The following is a 26547-nucleotide window of genomic DNA, read 5'->3' on the forward strand; positions in this document are numbered from 1 at the left end:
TCGGGCAGACCAAAGGTTACACGGCGAATGACGATGATAGAGGGGCGGTGGGGGGATGCAAGCAAGAAAGAAAAAAAGAAGGAAAAAAAAAAAGGCATTAACGACGAGGCCTTGCGCGTCTGTATCTGACGGTCGGATGGCGACGTCGTGAGCCGACTGTGTGAAGGTTTCCCCAGATCTCGAAGCTCCGAAAATGTCCAAAAAAAGAACAGGGACTACCGGCCGGCTAGGGAGAACCCCACTATTGAAGATCCGCGTGTGGCGCAGGCATTGTAAGGCTGGTGAGGGTGTGTGGAGGAATTGCCCCGGAGGAAACCGGCCATCGTTCTTCTTGAATCCTAGGTAGGTATCTGGGACCGGGGACATAGCAGTTCTTTGGAGGTGTTGGAGGGTTTCCAGAGAAATGCGTAAGGGGAGATGCACAACTCAGGCGATCTAACGCGTCAGTGGTGTGCCGAATACGGCCGCCCCCTGGTTGGGCACAAAGTTGCATCCTTGAGCAGCTGAAATGGATTCTGCCGCTATGTGGCCAATGCAAGAGACCCGCTGATCGCTTGAAGCCGGGTGCCTGTTAGTGGTCGCCGCACCTCGATACTGCATGAGAGAGGCCACACGGGAGGGGCTGAGGGGCTGTGCTGCCCGCAGGAAACGACGGGTGTTGACTCGTTGATGGTCGGCATTTTAGCATTGACTTGACCCTCTTGGCCCTCCCCTAGACGTTGGCACAGGACACCAAACAGTCTGGTGTGCTGCCAGACACTCAGGTTGTCGACACTGACAGCCACGCGGCTCGACATGGTAGAAAACAGCCGCGGGGCAATCCATACTAGCCACCAACCTGGGCCAGCATGATGCTATTGCAGTTGTTTACCCCAAAGTGTCGATCGATGATGGAATTTTGTTTCACCAAGAAAACCCACCCAGATGAGCCTGTGGCGGAAACGAACCAGTGTCTGGGGTGAGGTTGGGAAGTGTGTCGCAATAACGGCGACGTCCCGGCCAGTCATCGTGACCCCGTGTTTCGAACAGAGAAGCTCGACTAAGTTTGACGGGGTTGGCACAGCAGAGCCATCACGACGCCCGAACCGATTTGTTGAGCCTTCCGACGACGCTCTGTCTTTGTCAAATATCTGACGACAGCTACATTGGCGTGTCTCGTCGAGTTGCTCCATGACTCAATCTCGACGGCAGATGGCAGTAGTGCTCCTGATGCCATAGGTCACGGCAATACGCCACGGTAAGGCAGGTGTGGTTGCGCGCATGTTAGGCTTCGAGGGGGCGAGACGGTATCATGATGTAGCATGAGGCAAGCATAACCTGCTCTTGAGGGAACTAAACCGCTTAGTTGCCCGAGTCGCTTCACGGGTTCGGATTAGGGGCGGCCAGTCAGTTACATGAAGACTAACAGGAATGATGCATGGCCGAGTTGAGATCGGGCTCGTAGGGTACCAAATACCATTGCCGCTGCCGAGGTCCATGAACTCTCTCGGACCAGTTTGGAAGAAGGTCGCTTTGAGACTTTATGAAGCGCAAGCCATGCCCCAGTTTTGTTCCGCAAGAGGGCCGCAAGTCGTGTTGTAGAACGGGGAAACGTCGCAAAGTTTGTGGTTTGGAAGAGAAGCGGCGCCGCCTACGACCGTTTGGCCTGTCAGTGCAGTCAATGGCATGGAATGGCACTAAGGGGGGGGGGGGCTTTGGCCACTTCTTCCCGCTGGACCCCGAGCTAAAAAACGGTACCTCCCTTACCTAGGTACCTGAGGAAATAAGGCAGGTACCTAGAAGAACGGCACGCGGTGGAAGTGGGTGCAAGTCCCTTATGCTTTCAGCGATCCGCGGGGTGCTCTCGGCCGAGTCTATAGTGGACCGGCCAGTCAAGACTGACCTGGGTGAAGCAAGCACAAAGCGAGGCTGTCCCATTGGTCCTCTCTTCGGCCGGCTTCAGCCTATTCTCCAGACGAGCAAGCGAGGCTTGACATTGACAGCACACCTCCCAAAGCTGCGACCTCCCAAACGCGGCGTTCGCCGACGTCATCACAACTTCGCCAAACATCTTTTGTTCCTGTGGCCTCGCCTCCCTTCGCACTACTCTATCGAACCAACCTTTCGAGCATGCATACTAGACTCCATAGACGCCCATGATACCCCCCTTAGACTGCGACCCGACCGACTCCAAGTCGCCCTAATCCACCCCCTATACGATGACCGAGCCCGCTCCGGCGGCCGCCCCCGGCGCTGCAACGACGACCACTCCGGCCCCGAAACAAACAAGCCCTGCGATCCCCGTCGGCTTGAACGAAGCATCCCTCGACTCGCCGACCTTTCGGTCCACCGCTCAGCATTTCGGGGAACACATTGACAACGTCGAGAAATGGCTCGACGACTATGTCCGCTCCACCTCCCGCGTCACTCGTGACATCCTGGCTCTCGAGGAGAGCGTCAACACCTATCTGTCCAAGATCTTCCCGCCCGCGGCGACAGCCGATGCCATTATCGACCACGATTACACACTGCTCGCTCTGCGCCGCATCAGCGATGGATCCAAGGAGTGGTGGACGCAGATTATGTCGACCGTACGGAAGATGGATACCATTTCCGTCGAACCCATTCGGTCTTTCGTCGCTGCCGACCTGCGCTCGTTCAAGGAGGTGAGGAGAGTCCTGGAGCACACTCAGAGGAACTTTGACCAGGCCATGGCTCGTTATATGAGCCAGTCCAAGACGAAAGAGCCGTCTGCCATCCGCGAAGAAGCGTTCGCCGTGTACGAGACGCGCAAGGCGTACCTCAAGGTCTCGATGGATTTTTGCCAGCTCGCACCACAGATCCGCTTCAGCTTGGACAAGCTCCTTGTTCGTGTCAGCTCCGACTTCTGGAAAGAGATGAAGCGGTCGCGCGACGCCGCTGCCGTGTCGACCAAGTGGGGCTCGGAGATGGACCGCATTCGCGGCTGGTCAAGGGAGATGGAAACGACAGAGTTCGTCTTCAAGAGGGAGCTGCAAATCGCTCGCCGCGACATAGGGGAAAGTACCCTCCAGGCTTTCAAGCCATCCCGAGAGTTGGAGGACTACAGCGCGTCGACCGTTCAGTTCCTCGGTTCCAGGGGCCCCGTCAGCGTCCAGCCGCAAGAGAGCTCTGCCGTCGTCTCGGAGAAACAGGGCTGGCTCTTCCTCAAGACGCTCTATGGAAAACCGGCCAGGTCGAACTGGGTTCCTCGCTGGTATTATTGTCGTGATGGCATCTTTGGCTGGCTGATCAACGCTCCCCAAGGTGTCCTGCAAGGCGACGAGATTGGCGTCCTTCTGTGCAATGCCAAACCAGCCGTCGCGGAAGATCGCCGGTTCTGCTTCGAGGTCAAGACGAAGAGCCAGACCCTTGTTCTTCAGGCAGAGACCCAAAACCAGCTCACCGAGTGGCTTGAAGTCTTCGAAGTTGCCAAGAAGCGAGCGTTTGAGGCCAGCATGGATCGGGACAGCAGCTCTTCACCTGCTGGAGCCGACCCTGCCTTCTCCATCACGCCGCCCCCGCTTCCGGAGTTTTCGGCAAGATCTCTGGACACGATAGTTGCGGGCGAGGAACCTGCACCACCAACCTTTGATAGGGCTGGAACACTTCCGGTTCCTGGGACAGAGAGCAACATGGCCGGCCGCGCTAGTTTCGACGTCAACGCCAGCGCCTCTCGTCGTTCCATCACCGCTTTGGGCCGGGATCTGGGCCGGGAAATGGTTCGTGAAGAAGGGGAAAGCAATCGCGACCATGCGGCGAGGATTATCCAGAAGCTAGATCTCCACCGCAAAGCGACCTTTGGAGCCGGTGCCGAAGCCGCGGTGGCGGCCGCTGCTGCACCAGGTAGTGGCGGCATTGCGGGCTTGTTAGCAAACCACGGTCACCTTCCCGGATACCCTTCTCCTCCACAAGGCGGGTCAAAGAATTCATCGAGCTCAAGATTGCCTGCCCTGGACCCAGTCCATGGGACCTTGGCCCCTTTGACGCTGGCAAGGCCCCCTGCGGCTACCAACCTGAGCCGGACGGCTGTCATGTTCTCCGTGGACAGGGGCATAGGAGGGGACAATACTAGCCACATGCCCACCGCCGTCCTCGCCAACTACTGGGGAAGCAGTGCATGGAGCACCGTCTATGGGTCAAGCCCGGGCCGTCCTCGCACTCCCGGTCTGCTCGAAGAGAACCCTTTCGGAATAGTCGTCCGGGAGGTGGGCAAACCCGGAGAGGAGAAGCCCGCGACCCCCACAGCCGGGCATAGGAAGACGGTCAGTGTCGATGCGAAATTCAATCAGCCTCACATGCCGTTCAAACAGCCGGCCGAGACTTTCCCCCCGGGTTACCCGCCAGAGTTAAGGATCCAACATCACCAGTTCCGCATCCTCTTCCCTACCGTTCCCCTCGATGAAAAGCTTGTCCTCGTCTTCCGGGCTGCTTGGTCAAGCTCGACGGGCAAAGACTCGCCATCACACGGACAGGGGCTTGCGGGTAACGGTCGGATTTACATCACCCCCGACAATATGTACTTTTACGGGCAGCAGCTGGGTCTCGTCGTCGCCTATGCCATCAGCCTCGACATCATCGCCGAGGTCACGGCAGCGCCTGGAAAGGAATGCGATTTCATCTTCCTCCACCTCGGCGAGGATGGCAACGAGACAGGATTCACCAGAATCACCATCAAGATATTCCTGGACAATCTCCCACTCCTGCATGCCAGATTGAACCTGCTCATTGACGACCTCCAGTCGGAGGAGCCCTTGGAGCTGTCAGAGCTCATCCGGGCCCTGATCAACCTCGAATACGAAGATTACAGCAAGCGCAGCCCGAGCGTCGAGAGCTGGGAAGAGGTTTCTTCCAATACGCCGTTTGACGATGGTACGCACTCTGGACGTCCCGCCAGGCGCCAGAGCCAGTTTGGACCACGGCTTCGCGTGTCGGGCCCAGGCTCTCGGCATACTCTCAAGGTGCAGGTACCCGCGCATCCCGTCATTTTCGAACCCGAAGACATGCAGAGAATGGTGGCGGAACGACATTTCGAGATCAGCGCCAAGGCGTGCTTCCACGTGCTCTTTGGAGACAAGAGCTTCGTCTTTCCCAAGCTCTACTTTGAGCGGAGAGCGCAGCAGATCGCCCAGGGCCCGTGGGCACTCGCAGACCACGGTCGGATGAAGCGGGAATTCCACTTCAAGTTCGACTACAAAGACATGATCGGTCGACCCAAGACGGTGGACGTCGTCGACAGCCAGACAATGGACATTTTCCAGGAGCATGTCACGTACGTCGTCACGCACACCAAGACGGCATGGCATCTCCCGCATTCGCAAGACTTCAAACTCGTGACCAAGGTTGTCATCACACACGTGGCCAAGTCTAAGTGCAAGCTGGCGATTTACACAAAGGTCGAATGGTCCAAGGTGCCGACCTTCTCCAAAAACCTGGTCGAGCGCCAGGCGCTGAACGATGCCGAGGGCGACGCTGAAGAGCTCGCAGACGTCGCAACTGACCAGGTGCGCAAACTGGGCCCGCACAGTCGAACGAAACGGGCAATCCAGGTCTACGGAAACATTGGGCAGCAGACTCAGGTCGTTGTGTTCTCACCAGCCGACGCCGCCGCGTCCAAGAAGCAGCTTATCAAGCCGCGAACGCTGACTGCCATGTTGCTGGAGACGCTCCGCTCGTTCGGCGAGAGCGCGGTAACGTCGCTCATCATGTGGGCCATTGCGGCAGTGAAGACGCTCTTCAGCGTGGTCACGGCCCATAGGCTCATCCTTCTCGTACTTGCCGTCAGCGCGTTTACGAACATCGCGCTGACTTCTAAGGAGAGCTCGACGTGGTGGACGGAGAGGCGGGCAGCCAAGTTCATGGGCCGTGTCGGGGTTGGGCCGAACGTGGTGATGAGCAAGGCCATCTACATGGCAGACCTGGGCGAGGCGACGGGGGCGGTGGGGCATAACAGCAGTTGGCCCGCGGACAGCGCATGGCAAGTTAAAATCGCGAGACTATGTGAAAACATTCACGCTAACAAACCGTAGCTTCAGCACTTTCCAGCTTGTCGCGAATGCCACGGATCTTGACGCGCCGTACGAGGACGCAGGGTCAACATTGTCGTCGGCCACGAGCCGAGCAACGGCCCGGCGGCTGCGGCGGACACGGCAGCGACTCGGGTCGTACCGACACGACCTGCTCGTCGCGATGCGAATCGTCAATAGTATCGAGCGAGAGATGGTGCAGTCAGAGTGGGAGAACTGGCTCGCGGACGAGAACGTGCGCTGCGACAAGCTCAAGACGGTTTTGGAGGAGAAGGGGGCGGACCCCAAGGACAAGACCAAGACGAAGCGGAGCGGCAGCCAGAAGGTTATGACGGCCACCATGGACGAAGACAAGAAGGAGACGCTGCGCGAATGGTACGATACGTACTGCGGGAGCTGTAAGATGGATCACCAGGCGTTGATGAGTGAGCGGAGCTCGTTGGCGGGCCTATAGAGGAGTTGGGGGTTCGCATGGGCATTGGGCAATAGGGGAGGTTTTCGTCAACACCCACAGTCTACTGTTTTGTCTCCATTTAGGGAGGGATGATCATTGATTTTTCGACATTTTACAACAAACGTCCGAGTTTCCTCTTTTGCTAGCATTGATTTGGAGGCATCGTGTGTAGACTGGGACCGTCGAACCAGATAGTGGTTAGATTACCAGCAACCGCGGGGCATACATCGCTCGGATGGTTGGATCGGGGCAACATAGAGGCAACTAGCTAACATGGATAGGCGAGAGACTAGATAGAGGTCGCGTCCCGGCTATTACGGCCGGGCTCGCATAGGGATAGGCTGGACAGCAACTAGTTTAGACTGTATGGTGTAGATCATGACGACGTGATAGGAATTGACTGTCTACTATGTAGGATAGAAGAAAAGAAGTCCCGGGTACAATTGGCATCCGTGACATCGTGCCTCAACCGCGTGTTCATACCCCGGATCAGCTTGCCCCAGCGGGAGAAAGGGGGTGAAGATCTCACGTGCCTTTCGGCTCTGGAAACTGCGCCACAGGAACAGAAGTGGCACAGGCAGATGGACCGACTACGTAAGATGAGAGAATGCGACGAAGCAAACCCCCCCTACCCCTACCCCTCAATATCGAGATGGAGGTAGGTTGTGAAGACGTACAGTACAGGACGCAAGTAGTCGGGCGACAATGCTTGGGCGACGTAGGTCGGCCGTCTAGAACGAGGTCTTTGTCCGGCGACAGAGAGAGGTGAGCCGCACTTGACTTCATCGGCGGGAAGCGGTCTCCAATGAGAGGGATCCGAGGAGACGGAGGTCTAGCCCAGAATACGCGTTTTCTAGACGATCGGTAGCGCCACGGACCCACTCATCGGCCGCCTTCATCGGGGCAGTGGATACCACGGCCACCAATTGGTGACGTCGGGATGAACGGGGGGTAGGAATGTCCCCCTTTTCGCAACCTACCTTACCTATATCCGTACTCGGCAAGGGAGTATTGCCCCACTTCTCAAGGGAAGGGGTGCAAGGACATGGGGGTGACGTCAGCGCCGGGCTTCGGGTTGAAAAGTGCGAACCCGCGTTAAGGGATGGAGGAACAAGAGAGGAGCGGGAGGAGCAGGTTATTGTGGTTGGAGCCTGGGCAACGATGCCATTCCCAAGGAAATGGGGGGTCCAGGTTTGCAGCAGGATTGCGCACGCATGGGGAGAGACAGAGAAAGAGTACAGACAGCATCGGGGTGCAAGAGTCGAGTCCACCCCGACAGAGAGACGTGACGGGACTTGATGGAACATGGAGGAGCAACAGCTCCGCACGAGGGGCCGATAGACGTCAGTCAGGAAGTAATAGCGAGTAGCGAGTACCTGCACTACGCAACTCACAGCAGGAGGTCAGACCGCACCTTGATTCATACCCTGAGAGTGAGACTCGGCACGCTGCGAACCCATGCCGTTGACGTTGCTCTTACTGTATCGTGAGTACCTACCTACCTAACTACCTTGCCTCCAATTGTTTGCACCTTCAACACAGACAGGCACAACTGTGGCTGACGCACCACCCACCACATCCTCCCCCCCCTCTCTCACCTATTCCCCCGACTTTTGTCCTTCTATTAAGCCACACGTGGGGCATCTCTGCAGGTCACTCTGGACTATGGAAGCTTTATTTCGTCCCCATTTTATTTACACCACAGTCAACCACCCCTCCAGCACACTCAAGCAATCAATAAGCCGTTCGTCCCCATTCACCTAACGGCATCTACCTTGCTTTCCCCACGACCACGAACAATCAATCCCCCTTTCCCATTTTAGTGATCACAAACTACCTCTCGGTCACCTCCGGACCCCGACGACGGTTCCAAATTAGCACTACTCGACTTTCGAAAATAACCCGTCCGCCTCTATACTGACTTGACGGTACGAAATTACACCATCGATCGGCCTTTCTCGGTTTCGTCGGGTGGCCTGGGCTATGACATCTTCTTAAAACACCATACACCCCGATCTCCCCCCCCCCTCGGCCGCCAACGCCAACCGCAACCCTCCGCAACACAACCGCGATGGCGCCGCATCACGAGCCCTTCAAGGGCCTCGCGCCCGTGAAATGGGAATCCGTCGCCCAGGAGGACCCCAAAGAATTCATGACAAAAGTCTTTGCCGACGCCCAAACCATCGTCGACTCCATTCCCGTCCCCGCCGCCGTCAAGCAGGCCACCGCCTCCCAAGGCCGCACTCGCTCCCACACCGATCCCCCGCTGCCCGTTGCCGACATCAATCGATCCCTCTCCCAGCGTTCCACCGGCGCCGCTCTGCGCCTGTCCCAGGACCTGTCCAAAGAGTGGAAGGAGGTCAAGGTCAACGCGAGGGACAATCCGCTCGCCATCAACGTCTACAAGCTTGCCTCCAAGGACGGTAAGGGCAGCTGGTTCGCCCGCCGCAGCGTCCACGACGGCCTGACCTTCGAGAAGTGGAAGCTCGGTCTCGAGAGGGAGTTTGCTGAGTCCATGAAGGCTCAGAGCGGCCCTGGCGCCGGCGCCATCCGCGGCATTGGTGCCGAAAAGCGTGTGGTGCACGAGGTCGTCGAAGGCTCTGGAAAGATGGAGGGTGAGCTTCGCCGACACACCATTGGCAGTGATGATGTCGTTGGCTGACAATCCCCCCCTCGCAGTTTTCCAATTATCGGCGCAGTTCCCGGGCCCGACCGCTCCGAGAGACTTTGTGACCCTGCTGCTGACTTCCGACTTTTCCGGCAATGCCCCGCTAGAGTCCGGCAAGCGTCCGCTCAGGACATTCATGATTGTCTCAAAACCCTGCGTACACCCCGAGTGCGCCGAAAGGCAGGGTTACATTCGAGGCCAATACGAGTCGGTGGAAATCATCCGCGAAATCCCGTCCGACAAGCCTGCCGCCATCACCCGCGCGCGTTCCTCCATTGACCTCAGCCAAGAAGGCGCAAAGGAACGGCAGGCGGTGGCCGAGTCCATGGGCAAGGAAGCTGTTCTCCGTGCGGCGAAGAAGGCAGCAGATGGCGACGGCCGCCACCGCGGCACATCTGTCGACAGCGCCCCAGCCAGAAACGACGCTGCACACACTGGCGATGGCCTCGAAGATGAGGGAACGAGGTCGATTGAGTGGCTCATGGTCACCCGTAGCGACCCCGGCGGCAACGTGCCCCGCTTCCTGATCGATCGAGGTACGCCTGGAGGCATCATAGGAGACGCCGGCAAGTTCATTAAGTGGATGTCTGCCAAGTCTGCCGATGACTTTGCCACCTCGGACACCGAGCAGGAGGAGGTCAAAGAAAGTGCCAAGCAAGCCGAGGACAAAAAGGAAGCCTCCCCCGTCGAGGTGGCTAAACAACCAACATCAAATCTAGTACCTGAACCTTCGGCACAGACACGGGACAATTCCGTCCCCAGCAGCAATGGACTATACGGCATCATCTCCGGAGCGTTCGGTATGGCCAGCTCCGTGGTAGCGAGCCGCATCCCGGACGGTTACGCACTGCCAGGCATATTCCAGACTCCGAGCACCACCGGCTCAATAGCCGAGGAAGAAGGGGAGGACGACGACGATACGAACGAAAGCGACACCTCGTCGATTCGGAGCTTCGCCTCCGCTGTTGAGAAGACAGACGAGGGCGAGGCCGTAACGCCGCCTCCCGAGATCACTCAGCCCGACACGCTGTCGCTGCACTCGTCGGGCTCGGGTGCCGGTTCCCTCCAGGGGTCCAAGACGTCCTCGCATCACGAGAGGGAGCTCAGGAAGCTCCAAGAGCGCCGTCAGAAGATGCAGGACAAGATCAACAAGATGCAGGAGCGCATGTCCAGCAAGCGCGACCAAGACTCGCAGAAGGAGGCGGCGAACTTGGCCAAGTTGCGCGAGAAGCACGACAGGGAGATGACCAAACAGGAGGAGAAATACAAGCGCGACCTGCAACGTCTCGAGCAGCGCCGCGAGCAGGAGCAGCGCAAGGCTGAGGAGAAGCGCCGGAAGCAGGCTGAGAAGGAGGAGAAGAGCAACCTCGCGCTAGAGCTTGAGCGTGTCAGGACCGAGCGGGACGTCGCGCTCAAGGAGATTGACATCCTCAAGGAGCAAATCGGCCAGCTACAGAGTCAGAACACCATGCTCGTCGTCAAGATGGGCAAGTTGGGTGGGATCAAAAGGCAAGACTCGTCGCTGAGCGTGCCTGGAGAGAAAGTTGCCCACACGGTGTCCAACTAAACACGCCGGTGTTTGGGAGGGGCGTGAAAGACGGGCGATCAAGGCTATCAACCCCGCATGAAAGAGCAAGGCAAGTCAGAACAGGATACCCAGCGCATTACGCGAGAACAAGTGAGGGGTGGAGGAGGAGAAGGAGGGGGAGGAAGAGATGAGAATTGAGATGACAAAAAGCATCCAACGGCGTCGGGGCGTCATAGCCTTTTTTTTCTTTGGTCTTTTTTTCTCCATCTAGCCATCGGTTTTTAAGTGTCACTTTTTCTCAATTCTATCTTAGAAAAGCATTGTATACGAAGCATATCTAAACCAAAACTCGAACACTCTACAACTTTTGATCTTCCAACTGACCTGGAAAAAAAGGGACAAATTAATATCGGGTGTGTCTCCATCCCCCCCTCTCTATCCCGTCTGCGTCACGAGTGAGACGCCGGCCCCGTTCTACCCTAGACGACCGCCTCGTCGAGCAGCAGCCCGTGAAGCCTCGCGCGCTGGCCCGCGCTCCGGAACCGCTCCAGCTTGCTCCTCAGCAGCTCCGATCCGGCAGCACCCGCTCTGGCCAGCGCCGTCGCGCAGAGTAGAATGCGCGCGCAGACGGCGTAGACCTCCGGGTCCGAGGTCCAGCCGAGAGGTCCGTCGTCGGCGGCGGCGGCGGCGTCTCGGTCGGCGGGGGAGGTGATGTCCAGGAGGGAGTCGAGGCCGGCGGACGTCCATTCCGTCAGGGCGGTGGACGATGAAGAAGACGCGGGCGACGAGGAGAAGACGTCCTTGAGGACGGCGGCCCAGCGGTTTGACTCGCGAACCTCATCGATGAAGAGGTTCTGCTCCTCGATGGCGAAGAGGGAGTCGTCGAAGCGGAGGGCCTTTGCGAGCTGCGCCCCCGCGGGCTCCCACGCGTCTGCCCCGTCCGGCGCCGCGTGGCCCGTCAGGCGGGCGGCCAGCAGGTCGTGGAACGAGGGGACGTCACGGTAGGTAGCGGCGATGCGGGTCAGCAGCCTCGAGGCGGCGTCCAGGGGCGCGAGGGGCTGCGTGAGGATGTGCTTCGCGGAGACGGAGGCCAGGTCGCGGACCTCGTCGTCGTCATCGTTGAGGGCGTCGTAGAGGGCGACCAAGGCGGGGAGGTGGGTTGCTTCGGCGTCGGCGGTCGGGAGCGGGGACGCCGAGAAGAAGGAAGCGAGGGAGGCCGTCGCGGCGATGCGGGTATCGAAGGGGCGGGAGTCGAGGAGGGCTGAGGACATCATCCGGCCCCATCCGGCGAGGGATTCCGCGGGAGCCGACGACGACAGGGAGGAGGAGGAGACGAGGGTCGCCATGATGGGGCCGCTGACGCGGACCACGGCGTTGGAGAGGTTGGGGTTCATCGTCTTTGAGGTGAGATCATGCCAGAGCTCGGTGAGCTTCTCCGGAGACGGCAGGAGTGATTGTTCGGTGTTCGAGGACGTGAGGACGAGGTCGAGGACCTCGGCGAGGTTGTCGAGGGCCGCGGCGCGGGAGTCCGGATGCGTCGTGGAGAGGGCCAGGTCGGTGTACAACGTAGCGTAGGATGCTGCCGCCTCCGAGGTGAGGCGCGGGTGGTGGATCGCGGCGAGGGTCTCGAGCGTTGTGATTGTCGCCTCGACGCTGGTTATGTTCGTCGACAGAAGGATCTCGCGGAGGGACGCGGAGGCAGAGGCAGAGGCAGAGATGGTGGCAGTTTGCGTTGCGTGGACCACGGCGATAGCGAGCTGGGTGCGGAGGAGAGCGCTCTGCGGAGGCCGAGCAGTGGACTCGGAGGTGGTGGTGGGTGAGGAAGACGGGTGGGAGAGGGCGAAGTGGGAGATGAGGTTCTGGACTTCGAGGTACGCGGCGCGGATGTCCGGGCAGTTCTCGAAAGATTCCGGGTCGCTAGGCTCGATCCTGCTGAGGATCTCGGCCAGGCGCGGGATGGCGGACGCCAGCTTTTGCGGGGCGACGTCAGATAGCCGCTCGAAGACGGCCTTGACGGTCAGCAGCGCACCGTGGATGTGATTGTTCCTGCTTGCGGGCACGGCGGCCAGCGAGGTGTCGACGATGGCGGCGGCGGCGGTGACCCAGTCGTCGTCCTTGAGCAGGAACGAGCACAGCGCTCGCGCGGCCATCTCGCGGACGTGCCAGACGGGACTGGCAAGGTAGCCGGCGACGAGGTCGTAGAGCTCGTCGCGCGAGGCGTCGGGGGGGCCGGCGCGGCGGACGATGTCGAGGGCCGGGAAGACGGATTCGGCGGCGATGGTGCTGCCTAGGGTGGTGGGCTTCATGACCTCGCGGCCGGAGCGGAGGAGGTTCAGGAGCACGCTGGGCAGAATGGGGTATTTATGGTACTGCAGGCGGGTGGTCTTGCCGTCCCAACCGGCCTCGAGAGTGGCCTTGCTCTCGTTCGTGCCGAAGAGGTTGTCGAGGAGGGAGCGGAGGAAGAGGAGGCCGCAGTTGCGGATACCCCAGCTGGATAGGGTGTCAGGGGGGAACCGAGAATGAGAGAAGGGCGGGTGCTTCGACTTACACTTCCGACTTGAGGCTGCTGGCCGCGAGTTCGAGGCATTGCGGGATGTGAGGCGCGGACTTGCCAAGCTGCGTGATGAAGGAGCTTTTGAAGATGTCCTTGAGGCAGTTGAGGGCGTGCACCTGCGGCAGCTTGGAGCCGTCCGACTCGGAGTTGTAGGCGGGCTTCTGCGCAATCGTTACGAGTTCCTCGATGACCTTGTCGAAGGACGGCTGCGCGGCGTTGGCGGAGATGATACCCGTTACCATGGCCGGGATGCCGGCAGAGCGTCGAGTTGTAGAGGCCTGGGCGAAGATGCACTCCTTGGTTCCCTGCAACAGAGGTAAGCATTTTGATGTCATGGTACTGCAACGGAAACAGGGGGGGGGGGCGCGTACCTTGTACCAGATATCGAGCAGCGTTTCGTCTCCCTCGTGACCGGCCTTCGAGTCGTCTAGGTGCTTGACCAGCTGGCAGCACGTCGCGAACGATAGCGAGACCGTGTTGAAGGCGCCGCGGTGTCGCAGGCTGGACAGTTGGTCGAAGGTCAGGGAGCCGACGGTGGCGAAGAGCTCCGTCGAGGGGCGTAGTATTCCCTCCTTGGCCTTGGTCTTGAGCGGCAGGACCATCACACGCATGAGGGCACTGGGGGGGTACCGTCAGTTGTGCCATCTAGTCTCGACACGATACCACTTACCTTGACTCATGGATGGCACGGAAGCTGTAGCTCAGCAGGTCCTTCGTGTCGAGGCCTTCGAGGTCCTCCAGCTCCTGCGGCAGATGGCCCTCCGGAGAGTCATCGCAGAGAATATCCCTGACCGCGGCCCAGATACGTTGGCAGCACTTGACGATGCGGTCTTGGAGGACCGACATCGCTTCGAGCTCGGATTGTGAGAAGCTCATGTCGGCAGTGGCTTGCCAGATGTAGCTAGTATGGTCAGTCGATTTGGCCAAATAGACATTCCACTTGGCCCGTACTCACCGAAGAGAGGCGAAATAGCCGTGAACAGGCGCCTCCAGGACGGCATTGCCAAGGTCGGCCTCGGCAAACGTGAGTTTGCTCTCAAGCAGATCCGCCAGCTTGGAGATGTGCGCAACCTGCACTTCCCTACCGTCGTAGAACCTGAAGAGCAACTCGTTCGTCCGAGCAACACCATCAGCGTGGTCGGCGCGGGCCGTTTTCCGCGCGATATCCTCGGCCCTCAACAAGAATTCCTCGAGCGTGGGCGAAACACCCCGAGTGCTGACGAGACACTTGAAGCGATGGTCGGCGAACAGGCTCTTCAAGACGCCAGTGGCATTTTCTCGCACGTCGTCAAAGGGGTCCATGATGAGGTCGAGAAGCGTGCGCGTCCACTTTTCGTCGAAAAGGCTGAAAAAAAGAGTTTCATCCTCCTCCGTCTCCCAGGTCTTGGCGAGGTCGGCCTCGAGCTTGAGGATGAATGCGACCGCTCTCAACGAAGTGAAGTGACGCTGGAAGGACGCCGTGGGGATCAACTCTGACCGCAGGAAGCCAATGTACCATGCGAGGAACTCCTCATGCTGCTTCAAGCTTTCTCGCAGCTTGTCTTCAGGCCAGAACAGAATGTTGGTGCGATGGTTCGCTTGTTTTGGCGGCTTGGGAGGGGCTTTTGGTGCACCGTTCGCCGCGGCAGCCCCGTCGAACGCCTTGAGGCGAGCTAAGCTCTTGTGGAGGATGAAGATAGCACCTCTGTTCCGCTTAAACATATCTTTCAATTTGCTTAGCACCTCCATGCGGAACTTGGCGTCCGACTCTGAAAAGTACGTGGGGAGGTGGATCTGTAAGAGACGGAGGGCGACTGGAGAGTAGGGCCTCGTCGTCGAGGGAGAGGCGATGATGAGAGACAGCGCCAGCGAGCGCAGCTCGTGGGAAGGATGCGAGAGCACTCTCTCGAGGACGGTCTCTTCCAAAACTACCGAGGAGGACTCTTCCCTGTAAATGGCACCTTCGTCGATTGTGCATTAGTAATGGTGCTCCTCACTCAGGGGGGTTCATGGGACATACCAGGCTCCTCAACCATGCCGACCTTCTTGCCCACCTCAAGCACAGCAAGGTTCAACTGGGCCAACGTGTTCAGCTCCGCGACGGCGGAACCAGACGCAGACCACATGCTGTTGATCTGCTCGAGGATCTGGACAGAGTCCTTGCGCTCGTCCTTGAACAGCGGGAGGAAGACATACGTCTTGATGCCCTCCAGGAGGGACGGCGTCTTGGAGATGGCGGTCTGCACCCAGCGGAGCCACGTCTCGACGCTGAACTGCTCGGTGCCAGCGGTTTGCGGATTCTTCAACGACTGCTGCCGCAGGGCCCTGAAGATGGTGACGATGAATTTGCCTGCGGTGGGGCAGACGTAGTGCATGGTCATCCAGTCGAGCATCTGCCCGAAGAAATCCTGCCACAGAGCGATGTCGGACTCCCAGCTGCACGACGGCTGGGTGCGTCTGTAGCTCTCGGCGATGTCCTCGACTGTGAAGACGGACTTGGACGCAAAGTGGTCCATGGCCTTGAGCGACGACTTGAGCAGGGGCTTGGTGGACTGCGGGCCGATGATGGAGATGAGGGTGTCAAGGACGGTGGTCTTGACGGCGTCGGCGACGGCCCGGTCTGGGTTGCGGCGGATGAGAGACGGCAGCAGGTCGAGTACCAGCTTCATGGAGCGGTGCTGCTCCGTCTCATTCCACTTGATGAAGAAGTTGAACAGCCGCAGGCTAGGCTGGTCGGAGAAGGCCCATTGGCGCAGCGCCGGCCTGTCTGACTTGGAGCTCTGCTCGACGAATCCGCAGAGCTTCACGCAGGAATTGCCCGAGACGCCCTTGGGCTGGGCGGCCAGGGACAAGAGGTGGTCAAACACATGCTGGGCGGTACTAAACAGGGGGGGAGAAAAAGGGGGATAAATGTTAATTCACTTTTCTACAGTTGCAATACGGGGAGGGGGGGTTGGAAGGGCTGGAATTTTCTCTTACGAAGTCCATGACTCCTCCGGCTGTTCTTCAACCCATTTGAGCAAGTCACTCGGGTTGACGAAGCTCTCGTACTGGGGGGCCGTATCCTGCTTCATCGCTTTGTCATAACTTGGAGTTGATGAGATGCACGGCGAGTGACTATGAAAATTGGATGAGGGGCACCGAGGGGCACACCGAGGGGCACGGGTGGTGGTGTTGTTGCTGCTGCTGCTGCTAGGTACCGACAAGCCTGTACGCAGCAGGGGTCCGATTTTTCCACCGGCGTGTAAGTGGTAGGCCGGCGTGCACCCAAAAGCCTGATGCTCCTACGGTTCTTACATAGAAAAGTTGTTTTTCTAGTTAATACTAGCAACAGCAAATTAAAACCCATGAAATAAAACACCACTGTAGTAAGATTTAAGAGTTCGTCAATAAATTGATTGGGTCAATGAGTATCTCATTCGCCGAGGGGCGGACGTATCAAGAAGGCAGGCGCAGGCAGGACTGGGCGCCGGTGAAAGACTCTTCGGTCGGGTCGGGTCCCTTGACGCAGCCAATCGTCTGCGACATCCAGAACGTTACCCGCACGGACCACACCACACACGCGATGCCCTAATTGAAAAGAAGTTTGACGCCCCGCCAAAAATTCAGTGCGCCTTCTTCTTTTTCTCTTTTGCTCTCTCAACCCAACTAACCCCTCCAGCATCTAACCGTAAGCACCAGATTCCTGGGAGATATCGCAAAGATGTCGAAAATTACGGTCGCCAACGTCCGCACTCAGGTTGCTGAGTTGCTCGAGTACTCCCTCGAGACCAAGAAGCGCAACTTCCTTGTCAGTATTTCCCCCCCATTCGCGACCGAAGAAACCATCGCCTTCCTCGCTTCGATTTACGCTCGTCGCCGACTCGATCATCCGCTAATACCCCTTTACAGGAGTCTGTCGAGCTCCAGATCGGCCTCAAGAACTATGACCCCCAGCGTGACAAGCGTTTCTCCGGCACCGTCCGCCTGCCCATCGTTCCCCGCCCGAACATGAGCATCTGCATTCTCGGTGACCAGCACGATATCGACCGTGCCAAGCACGGTGGTGTTGACGCCATGTCCGCCGACGACTTGAAGAAGCTCAACAAGAACAAGAAGCTCATCAAGAAGCTCGCTCGCAAGTACGACGCCTTCGTCGCCTCCGAGACCCTCATCAAGCAGATTCCCCGTCTCTTGGGTCCCGGTCTGTCCAAGGGTATGTTCCAAGCTCCTGTCAATCCGCCAAATGTTTTTGAACCAGATGCTGATGATCATCTCTCCAGCCGGCAAGTTCCCCACCCCCGTCTCCCACGCCGACGACCTCTCCGGCAAGATCAACGAGGTCAAGTCCACCATCAAGTTCCAGCTGAAGAAGGTTCTCTGCATGGGTGTCGCCGTCGGCAACGTCGGCATGACCCAGGAGCAGCTGATCGCCAACATCATGCTGGCCATCAACTACCTCGTCTCCCTGCTGAAGAAGGGCTGGCAGAACGTCGGTAGCCTTACCATCAAGGCTACCATGTCTCCCCCCAAGCGCCTCTACTAAGCGTCTTCTTTTCTACGATGACGCCTGTGCTAGAGCGCCGCCGCTGGGGTTGGTTATGTCGATGGCTTAGCTGCCTGTTCGCATAAAGAAAACTATGCCAAGGCGGGACGAAGATCACGGGCAATCATAGGAAGCTCTGCGCAAGGATTAGGAGCCGGTCAATACTATTCTTCCTTTTCCACACCTGTATCAGTGCCAGACTGGAAACCCGTGAACTGTCGTTACAGAATGTGACTTGTGAAAATTGCCGCCAGTCCTCTCCAGTACTGACCTCGACGTACGAAATCATGGCACTTTTTTTTTTTTTTGCCTTTCGCAACCCAAACCATTACGCTTGCAAGAAGTATTGTCAAGCACTTTTGAACCCTTGAAAAATCCTTCATGTTATGTTTCATTTCCCCGGGTCTGGCTTAAACAAAGGTAGGCGGCTACTCAAAACCGCGATTGCCCTACCGTTGTCGATCGGCACCCGGATTCTCACATAAACCTGGTGCCGATGCCAATCGCATGGACGAACTTGTCGACGGGCGGGTCGTTCTCTGCCGCGTCCTTGGCGGCGCTGTCGGCTTCGTGGTTCCACTCCTGGGGGATCCTCCAGAAGTGCATGGTCATGCCGCTGTCGTGCAGCTTCTCGGCCTCGAGCAAGAGGGACTCCCAGAGGTCGCGGTTCTTGACGGGCTCGCCAGTCGACAAGTGCCAGCCCTTCCTGATCCAAGCGGGGGCCCAAACCGTCGCGCCGTGGACGACGTAGGTCGAATCCGTGGCGATGACGACGTTCCTGAACCCCTCGCTCTGCCACACCCGGTAACGAAGCGCCGCGATGACAGCGCGCAGCTCGGCGCGGTTGCTCGTGTGACGGTAGACTTTGCCATCCGGGTCGCGGTCCTCGAGCGTGAAAGCGACACTGCCACTCTGGTCGCTGAAGTAGGTCAGTTTGAAAAAGATGCCGCAACAGCTGCGGGCGTCGGCGGCGCCGTTGTCAAAGCAGGCGCCGTCCGTGTAGATCGGACACTCGAAGCTGTCGTAGCGATTCATGAAGCGCTTGACGTTGGGTCTAACCCGGACGCAGCTGCTGGCGGGGAAGAATTCAACGAGCGACATGAGCTTCCTCTTCCTCTGGCCGAATCTGGAGGGGAACACGGTGCCGGAGTGCTTGGTCTTCTCGGGAATCTCGATGACAACGTTCGGGGCCTTGGGTTTGGCGAGTTCGGCATCACTGCGCGGAAACCATGAAAATAGGCCTCAGGAGTGGGTTTGGCGGATTTGACCACGCCCAAGTCCTCGTCGGCGGTGTGCTCATCGTCCGAGTTGTTGAGGCTGAAGTCCAGACAGCACTTGCCGCAGGTCACCAGTTGGTGAAGCGCGCAAAGGGTCATGCTTCGCCCGTTGGACAGCTCCATACGGTCGATCTCCTGTGGCCAGGTCATGGTGCGCAGCGCAGCAGCGCGCAACTGTCCCCTCGGCTGGATATGTGGAGAAGAAGTGGAGGGAAGGTATTCTGCCTTGGCATGGGCTTTCTCTTTACACTCGCATAGATGGGTAGATGAGTTTGGGTGAAGGTGGCCAAGTTGTTTCGGCCTCACGGACAGCTGTATTAGAGTTGTGTAATCAGGCACCTTGCCTTGGCCCCTGGCTGGACAACTGTGCCTTGCGATGGTCAAGCGGCCCAAATTCACAAATAATCTGGCGTCCTTGCTGGGAGTTGAGGTGATGCACCACGCAATTACTAGCCTACAAATGCAAAGAATCGTTCAGCCGATGAAATGCTGCAGTATTGCGTGTCTCCCGTGTCTCCTTTGCTGCCACTGCAAGGTTCCGCTGTGTTGTCCACAGAGACCCATGACTTGGGCTGCAAGTTGGGAATAGCTTCACAAACAGAATCCGGGAAATCTTCAGAACAGAAATCAGTATCAACTGCAATAGCCCCCCAAAAACAGTCCGTAACACGTTTCTGCCGTTTTAAGAACGAAGACGACCTTATTACAACATAAACAGAGCAGGGGGTGGGGCAAAAATAAAACCACCCAAGTAGCAAAAAGACGAGGAAATAAGGAAGCTGTATTCCCCGCCCTGTCCCCAGTGAGGTTCGAACAGCGCGCCCCAACATGGCCCAGTGAGGTATGAATAAAGGGGTATTATGTCAAAGCTTTAACCAACTAGGCCACTCACGCCGTCATCGCTGGACTGGTGACAGGAACGACGATGGAACAGACCAAGTAGGTAGGTGCCGTTGAGGGTTGCGGATGGTTGCCTGGGTGCGGTGGCGGCATCAAGGTGACCGTCCTCAAGGGAAGGTGCGCGAATCCCTCCTCCCAACCACGGCCGGCACCCACCCCCACCACCCAGGAGGCAGGCAGGCTCATGATTCGCCAACACTGGCCGAAGCGGCCGATGCTGAAGGTCTTTAGCAGAAGTGAGCCGTGGTGGCTATGAACCATATTAAAAAGTCAGAGTATCAGGCAGCAGAGCAGAGTATAGACAGTAATAGGTGGAGGGTGGGGAAGGGTGAGTCGGCTTGCTAGAACGGGTGTGATGCAGGTCTATTGTCGCAAGCCCCAATCTTTGTCGTGGAAAGAACATCAAACAGCTTTCAAGGAAAACCAATCACAGACAAAATAAAGTAACTTGTCCACCAGTAGTCGGTGGTGGGTATCTATCTAACATACTTGCTCATGAATCGTTTGTGGAAGTCGGAGCGCAGGAGATCCTATACACATGTCAGCATCATTCAAACCAGCCCAGCACTTTGAGAGGTTGAGAGGGAAAACTTACGTTGATAAACTCCTTGCTCTTGCCCTTATCCTCCGTGCCCCTCGCCTGGTTTTTGAACACGACGTCGTCGTCCCACCGCCGCTTCATGTTGAAGTCGGGCTTGTTCAGCAGCGGGTTCCCCAACGCGATGTCCCTCTCCCTGGCCTCCTCTTCGATCTTGGCCCTCTCCCGCTCCTCTCGCTCCCTCTTTTCCGCCCTCTCGCGCCGGATCTTCTCCATCTCGCGCTGCAGCTCCGCCTCCTCGTCGTCGCTGTCCTCATCGCTATCGTCCTCGTCGACCTCCTCCTCTTCCTCATCGTCCGAAGACGCGTCGACGTCTCGCGACTCTTCCAATATCCTCCTTCGCTTTGCTTCAAAGTCTTCGCCGTCCGCTTGTGACCCGGATTCGAGGGCACGCTTCACGCCGCCGGCGGGCACGTCGGTGTCGTTCTCTGCGGAGGGGGGAGGCGCGCCACCGTTCTTCTTGGCGTAGTGGGCAGCCTCGGCGGCGAGGAGCTCGGCGCGGAGGTCATGGGCCTCGTCGTCGGCGTCGCCGCCCTGGCCGGACTGACGAAACTTGAGCTGGGTATGCGCCGGCAGCAGGCGTTGGTGATAGGCCGGGCCACGGAGGGCTTCCTTGCCTCGAGCCTGGTGACGGTTAATAAACTATAGAAAGTGGAAAGTCAAAGTTGGTTCTCATACCGGATCGAACGTCGGACGGTGAGCGGTGGTCATCCTAGCGGTTGGCGACGACGAAGGGGGTGCAACAATAAAAGTTGTGGCGTGTGATGATGGGGAAGTTGGCCGGTCAAAAGTCGTCTCGGCTTAACGTTCGACGTTCGACGTTCAATCCCCCCCTGTAAATGCACGCGCAACAGAGCGAGTGGGTCCCAACTGCAGGGGAGGCAACAAATAAGGCTTCTACCGCCCGGCAGAATTTTTGCAGCGGCCCCGCCAATGCGATTGACCTCACTAAACACCTAGAAGGTCACTCACCTACTGCCGGATCCTCATAAGGCCCTCAGACTGAAGGTCATTTTCTACAGTCCAAAATACACCGCAAAGATGCCCAGGGAAGCCGAGCCGTCAGCAAATGAGAAGGCTTTTGTCACACAAGCTCTCAAGGAGAACTTGAGGCTTGACGGCCGGGAATTTGACCAATACCGGGAAGCCCAGCTCATTTTCGGTGATGAGTTCGGAGTCGCCAATGTCGAACTCGGCAAGACGAGGTCAGAATACACACAACATGCATCCGTACCTACCTGCCCCAGTCAATCCCAACTAACACGTTTCACAGAATCCTCGTCAAGGTCTCGGCAGAAGTCACGGTCCCCTACGCCGACCGCCCCTTTGAGGGCATCTTCCAAATCACCTCAGAGCTGAGCCCTATGGCCTCGCCCGCCTTCGAGATCAACCGCCCGACCGAGGCCGAGGTCCTTCTCTCGCGCCTCCTTGAGAAGACGATCCGCCGCTCTGGCGCCCTCGACACAGAGTCCCTGTGCCTCGTCGCCGGCCAGAAAGTCTGGTCCGTCCGCGCCGACGTCCACGTCCTCTCCCACGACGGCAACCTCACCGACGCCGCCTGCCTGGCTGTCGTCGCCGCCTTGCGCCACTTCCGCAAGCCCGACACCTCCAATGAGGGCGAGTCCCTCACCATCTTCACGCCTGCCGAGCGCGAGCCCGTGCCCCTGAGCTGGCTGCACAGCCCCTTCTGCGTGACCTTCAGCTTCTTCGGCGACGAGGGAGAGATTACGCTCGTCGACGCCAACTGGATCGAGGAACAGCTGCGCACGAGCAGCGCGACGGTTAGCCTGAACAAGCACGGCGAGATCAGCCAGATCTCGAAACTGGGAGGCACCCCCGTCGAGGCGGTGACGCTGTTGCACTGCGGGAACGTGGCGTTGCAGAAGGCCAAGGACTTTTCGACGCTGGTGGACGAGAAGCTGGCGGAAGACGCGAAGCGGAGGGACAAGGGCGGTCTCATATCTGAGCTCTTGTCCGCAGAGAACGACAGGGTGGTGGATGCATAGACGGGCGAAAGTTGAAGAACAAAAAAACAGCCAAAGAGTCGAGAAAAAAATTGTAAAATGATACCCAGCCATATACGCTTCGAAAGATTCAATGCCTGCAAACTGTGTGTGAACCGCGTTGGCCCTCGCCGTCGGGCTTTCCAACTCCAGCAAACGCCATTCTAATGGTTCCCCTTGTGAATTTCATGCCTCGTAAAACAACCGTCCCTGGCAACGATGGTGATGACGACTACCGCATCACCGGCGGTCTCGACTCCTTATTCCATTTCACTCTTGATCTGACCCACTCCACCGCCTCCTTGACGCCGGTCCCCGTCAGGGCGCTGACGGGCAGCACCCTCGAGTCACGGATGCTGCTCGCCTTCTCGCCCTCAAACACCTTCTTCACGAGCCCCTCCTTGATCCTCACGACCTCGACGCAGTCCTCGCGGTCCTGCTTGTTGGCGAGCACCAGCACGGGCACGCCTTCGGTCTCGGAGTGCTGCAGCACGTCCTCCAGCACGAGGCGGCACTCGTCGAGGCGCCCCGAGCTGTCGTGCTCGATGTTCCCGTCGCCAATGTCGGTCGAGTCGATGATGAAGACGATGGCGTGCGCCGAGGCGTAATAGCTCTGCCACAGCCGGCGCAGCGAGTGCTGGCCGCCCACGTCCCAGATCTTCAGGTACATGTCCGGCAGCGTGATGGTCGAGACGTTCTGCCCTACCGTCGGCACTGTCTTGAGCTTCGGCTCTGGGTTACCGGGGAGGAAGAGTGCCTTGACCTGCTCGTGGAAGGTCGTCTTGCCGGCATTGTCGAGGCCGAGGAGGATGACGGAGTACTCTGCGACGGCAGGGAGAGATTAGCTAGGGCGACGACGATGCGCATAGATGGGCAGCTTGTGATTTCATTGCGCGGCGAACCTTCTTTGCTGGTGGCCAGGAGGTAGAGGCCCTTTGCAAGGTGGTACATGGTGGGCTACGGTCGCTTGTGGGCAGGCCGGCTGCGATGGTACGGGACGCGCGAGGGTGTTGGAAGGTGGGCAGTTGGCGTCGCGGGAGAGGTGGAGGGTTTCAATAGCGGCGCAATTGGCGGGATGTGGACAGACGAAGTGGCCGGGACGGAATGGAGCTCGACAGGTGCGGGAGCTGGTGCTGGGCCCGCGACGCTGACACGCTGTCCGGTGTTATGGCGGTGGGGGTTCTACAGGGGGTGGTTCAGGGGACCTTATGTTTGGTGGCGGCGGGCGTTGGCGGCCTTTTCAGCCCTACAGCCCCGTCCGTCACACCACGGCCATCCATGACCTGAGGGGAAATATCGCAGGCAAATCAACTGCCTGCTATCTAGCATGTGTATACATAGATATAGATATATGCATGCATACTTTTGATGCGAAATAATGATACTCCGCTACGTCTCATTTGCAATATTTGTAAGTACGTTTCGAAGGGGAGCTTAGGTGAGAATATCACATGGCATCCGGGAGCAAGACAAGTACCTCTATTCATCCCGGTCTATCTCTTTCACATCTAAACACGTCCTTACCCAACAAACTCCCAACGCTTGATACTCGATGCCTCACATCTTCGGAATGGTTGTCGCATAACCCTCCACCACAGCAGTCAAGAGCCGGTTGGCAATGGCCATGGGAGGGGGCAGCCGGAGGCCACCCTCCTTGTATCCCTCGGGGGCAGGGTCGCCGAGACCACTGACACCATACTTGAGTGCATCCCTGACGACGTCAAAGGGATACCACTTTGCGTCCTCCAGCTCAGGGTCGTTACCCAGATCAATCGTCTCGCCATCGGGCAGAGCCTGCGCAATGGCACCAATCATCAGGCTTGCAGGGTACGGCCACGGCTGACTCGAATGGATGACGACACGGCCGACCCTCACGCCGCTCTCCTCCAAGACCTCGCGACGGACAGACTCCTCGATGGACTCACCGGGCTCGATGAAGCCCGCGAGCGTGCTGTACCAGTTCGGGGGGGTACCTCTTGTTGCGGCCCAGGAGCACCTTCTGGCCATCGGCGGAAATGACGGCGGCGATCATGGTCGGGTCAGTCCTCGGGAAGCTGATGTTAGAAACGCCCTTGCGAGTGGCACACTCGGCCCTTTCACGGGGAGTGTCCGAGCCGGCAAGGTCGGTGGGAGGGCACAGCCGCTTGTAGCCAGTGTTGCCCGACAAGGACGGCTGTCCGCAGCCAGCACAAAACTTGTGGCGGGTGTTCCAGTCCGCTATGGACCGGGCCTGGGCATAAATCCCGGCTAAACAATGTGAATCAGCGAAAGAGACGGAGAAGGGTTCGTTAGAGGGGCGTACCATCGTCCGGCTCGAGGGTCATGGGCCTCATGCCTTCCAGGAACTTGTGTCCCTTACTGGTCTGAGCCTCGATAAGTTGGTTGGCGGCATCGGCATACGAGCCCTTGGGCGTCACATCGACGGCGAACCAGGGCCGGCCCTTAAGGCCCTTGTACTCAAAGGGCACGTTTGCGCTCTCGTCGAGGCCCAGGAAGATGATGAGGGGTTTAGTGACGGTCGAGTCGAAGTTCTTGACCAGGTCTTCCTCAGACGGGCCGAACGGGTCCTCGGTGGTCAGGGGCTTAACATCATCGAACGACACAAACTGGATTTTTGTGGGCGCGTTGGTGAGAGGGCTGAGATCCTTGAGGAGCATGAACTTTGTCTCCTTGAACTGAAATGCGGCCCTGATGAAGGTGTGGTCGGTACGGAGCCAGCCCACGCGGTTCAGGACGCTGCCAGCGAAGTAGTTGACGGTCTCCCGTCCGAACTTTCGGGACAACATGGAGTCGGGATCGTCGACTGGTGCGGGTAAGTTCCAGGCCTGAGAACCCATGCCGAGGTTCGTGTGATGGTGACGGTGAAGCTATCGCGGGGTTTCCAGTGTACGTGTTTGGAATGGATGGGCCGTTGACGATGTGCTGGTTATGTAACGATGCGTTGAACTTTTAAGGAGGAAAATCCGGAGGGGGAGAGCACGAAGATAATGTAACCTGAAAATGGGTTTGCGATATCTTCCAGTGTGGGATATCAAAAGACGTGCAGTGGTGGCGGAGGCGGACTCTATGGCTGATTAATCAGTTTGTCGGGGAACGGGGATAGGAGGAATAAGATGGGGTAGAGAGAGACCCGTTAATGGAGCCGTCACGGTGAATGGCGACTCGCTGCCGAGCTCCGATAAATGGAGCCCCCGGCAGATCCCCTGTCACAGACCGAGAGAAACCGTGCGGACAAGAAAGGCTCGACACGACGACACATCGACTTGTCATTCAAATGGCCCGGAATTGTCGCGGCGTTCGGAGCCAATGGGAGAAGCGTCCGGCAGCCGCTACGGGTGTCGTCATGCGATAGGCGCGCTGGACTGTCGAGAGACCGGACGAGAGGAATCGAGTGAACGGAAGCAAGAGATTGAATCGAATCCCTGGAATAAGACAATAAATAAGCAGACCCAACCTGAACCAAATGTTGTCAATAGCTACCCCCGCGATTGGCCTCCATTCATTAACGAATCTCTCTCCAGCATCCACTATCTGTCATTGCTGGTGGCAAGTATGCCTAGAGGCGGACTCAACTCTGTGCACCAACTGCCTCCAGGAAATGCTGAAGGGTTTGTGAGAGATACCGTAACGGGGACCCATGGACAGGTGCCATTGCGACACATCAGATATGAGTGAGATGATGGATCAGAGGGCTCACTTAAGCTTATCCACTTGACTTGGCCCCCGAAATCGCCCAGGAAAGAGATCTTGCCGAGGTACAGGCATGGGGGACAGGAAAAGCTTAGTCATGTCGTTGTCGCTGTGCTGGCTGTTGTGTTGTTATGCAAAGCTGGAAATGCACCAAGTCCTGCATAAAGCCGGTTGTAAAGAAATAGGCGTTTCAGCACATCTTAGCGCCATCTCCCCCGCATTTTGCTCGTTTCCGGCGGTAGTAGTGACGTCGTGGCCCTCTGGGCTTCTTCGCTAAAAATCCCAGCTGGGCCGGCCCCCCCTTGTAAGCTGCTTTTTTTGTTCTTTGTTTTTTGTTCGCACTGGGCG

The 26547-nt window shown here is 58.1% G+C and overlaps 9 protein-coding genes across 9 annotated transcripts; 4 read left to right on the forward strand and 5 right to left on the reverse strand.

The window, feature by feature from the left end:
- Positions 1-1819: 1819 nt before the first annotated feature.
- Positions 1820-6879, forward strand: CDEST_00655 (Putative pleckstrin domain, BAR domain, PH-like domain superfamily, AH/BAR domain superfamily). Its single transcript, XM_062916814.1, has 2 exons — positions 1820-5974; positions 6027-6879. Exons 1-2 carry the CDS (start codon positions 2199-2201, stop codon positions 6475-6477), a joined length of 4227 nt encoding a protein of 1408 aa, XP_062772865.1. The 5' UTR covers positions 1820-2198; the 3' UTR covers positions 6478-6879.
- Positions 6880-8120: 1241 nt separating this feature from the next.
- CDEST_00656 (Putative START-like domain superfamily protein) lies at positions 8121-11674 on the forward strand. Its single transcript, XM_062916815.1, has 2 exons — positions 8121-9092; positions 9157-11674. Exons 1-2 carry the CDS (start codon positions 8549-8551, stop codon positions 10710-10712), a joined length of 2100 nt encoding a protein of 699 aa, XP_062772866.1. The 5' UTR covers positions 8121-8548; the 3' UTR covers positions 10713-11674.
- Positions 11153-16351, reverse strand: CDEST_00657 (uncharacterized protein; the record flags this gene model as incomplete). Its single annotated transcript, XM_062916816.1, has 7 exons — positions 16186-16351; positions 15227-16086; positions 14183-15167; positions 13898-14128; positions 13599-13845; positions 13222-13532; positions 11153-13163 (listed from the first exon to the last, which is right to left on the reverse strand). The coding sequence occupies exons 1-7, from the start codon at positions 16278-16280 to the stop codon at positions 11153-11155; spliced, it is 4740 nt and encodes a 1579-aa protein (XP_062772867.1). The 5' UTR covers positions 16281-16351.
- A 408-nt stretch (positions 16352-16759) lies between these two features.
- CDEST_00658 (Putative ribosomal protein uL1) lies at positions 16760-17914 on the forward strand. Its single transcript, XM_062916817.1, has 3 exons — positions 16760-16996; positions 17098-17401; positions 17469-17914. The coding sequence occupies exons 1-3, from the start codon at positions 16910-16912 to the stop codon at positions 17729-17731; spliced, it is 654 nt and encodes a 217-aa protein (XP_062772868.1). The 5' UTR covers positions 16760-16909; the 3' UTR covers positions 17732-17914.
- Positions 17915-18208: 294 nt separating this feature from the next.
- On the reverse strand, positions 18209-19158 carry CDEST_00659 (Putative ribonuclease H domain-containing protein; the record flags this gene model as incomplete). Its single annotated transcript, XM_062916818.1, has 2 exons — positions 18209-18922; positions 19000-19158. The coding sequence occupies 2 exons, from the start codon at positions 19156-19158 to the stop codon at positions 18209-18211; spliced, it is 873 nt and encodes a 290-aa protein (XP_062772869.1).
- A 1104-nt stretch (positions 19159-20262) lies between these two features.
- On the reverse strand, positions 20263-21297 carry CDEST_00660 (Putative pre-mRNA-splicing factor Cwf15/Cwc15). Its single transcript, XM_062916819.1, has 3 exons — positions 21185-21297; positions 20504-21130; positions 20263-20438 (listed from the first exon to the last, which is right to left on the reverse strand). The coding sequence occupies exons 1-3, from the start codon at positions 21215-21217 to the stop codon at positions 20385-20387; spliced, it is 714 nt and encodes a 237-aa protein (XP_062772870.1). The 5' UTR covers positions 21218-21297; the 3' UTR covers positions 20263-20384.
- A 148-nt stretch (positions 21298-21445) lies between these two features.
- On the forward strand, positions 21446-22577 carry CDEST_00661 (Putative ribosomal protein uS5 domain 2-type superfamily). Its single transcript, XM_062916820.1, has 2 exons — positions 21446-21711; positions 21780-22577. The coding sequence occupies exons 1-2, from the start codon at positions 21548-21550 to the stop codon at positions 22510-22512; spliced, it is 897 nt and encodes a 298-aa protein (XP_062772871.1). The 5' UTR covers positions 21446-21547; the 3' UTR covers positions 22513-22577.
- Position 22578: 1 nt separating this feature from the next.
- On the reverse strand, positions 22579-23597 carry CDEST_00662 (Putative small GTPase superfamily, ARF/SAR type, P-loop containing nucleoside triphosphate hydrolase). Its single transcript, XM_062916821.1, has 2 exons — positions 23412-23597; positions 22579-23331 (listed from the first exon to the last, which is right to left on the reverse strand). Exons 1-2 carry the CDS (start codon positions 23458-23460, stop codon positions 22742-22744), a joined length of 639 nt encoding a protein of 212 aa, XP_062772872.1. The 5' UTR covers positions 23461-23597; the 3' UTR covers positions 22579-22741.
- CDEST_00663 (Putative NUDIX hydrolase domain, NADH pyrophosphatase-like, Zinc ribbon, NADH pyrophosphatase) lies at positions 23467-26315 on the reverse strand (the record flags this gene model as incomplete). Its single annotated transcript, XM_062916822.1, has 4 exons — positions 24812-26315; positions 24483-24756; positions 24103-24460; positions 23467-23691 (listed from the first exon to the last, which is right to left on the reverse strand). Exons 1-4 carry the CDS (start codon positions 25344-25346, stop codon positions 23467-23469), a joined length of 1392 nt encoding a protein of 463 aa, XP_062772873.1. The 5' UTR covers positions 25347-26315.
- Positions 26316-26547: the final 232 nt, after the last annotated feature.

The sequence above is a fragment of the Colletotrichum destructivum genome, chromosome 1, assembly GCF_034447905.1.
Source record: "Colletotrichum destructivum chromosome 1, complete sequence".
Taxonomy (NCBI): Eukaryota; Fungi; Ascomycota; class Sordariomycetes; order Glomerellales; family Glomerellaceae; genus Colletotrichum; species Colletotrichum destructivum.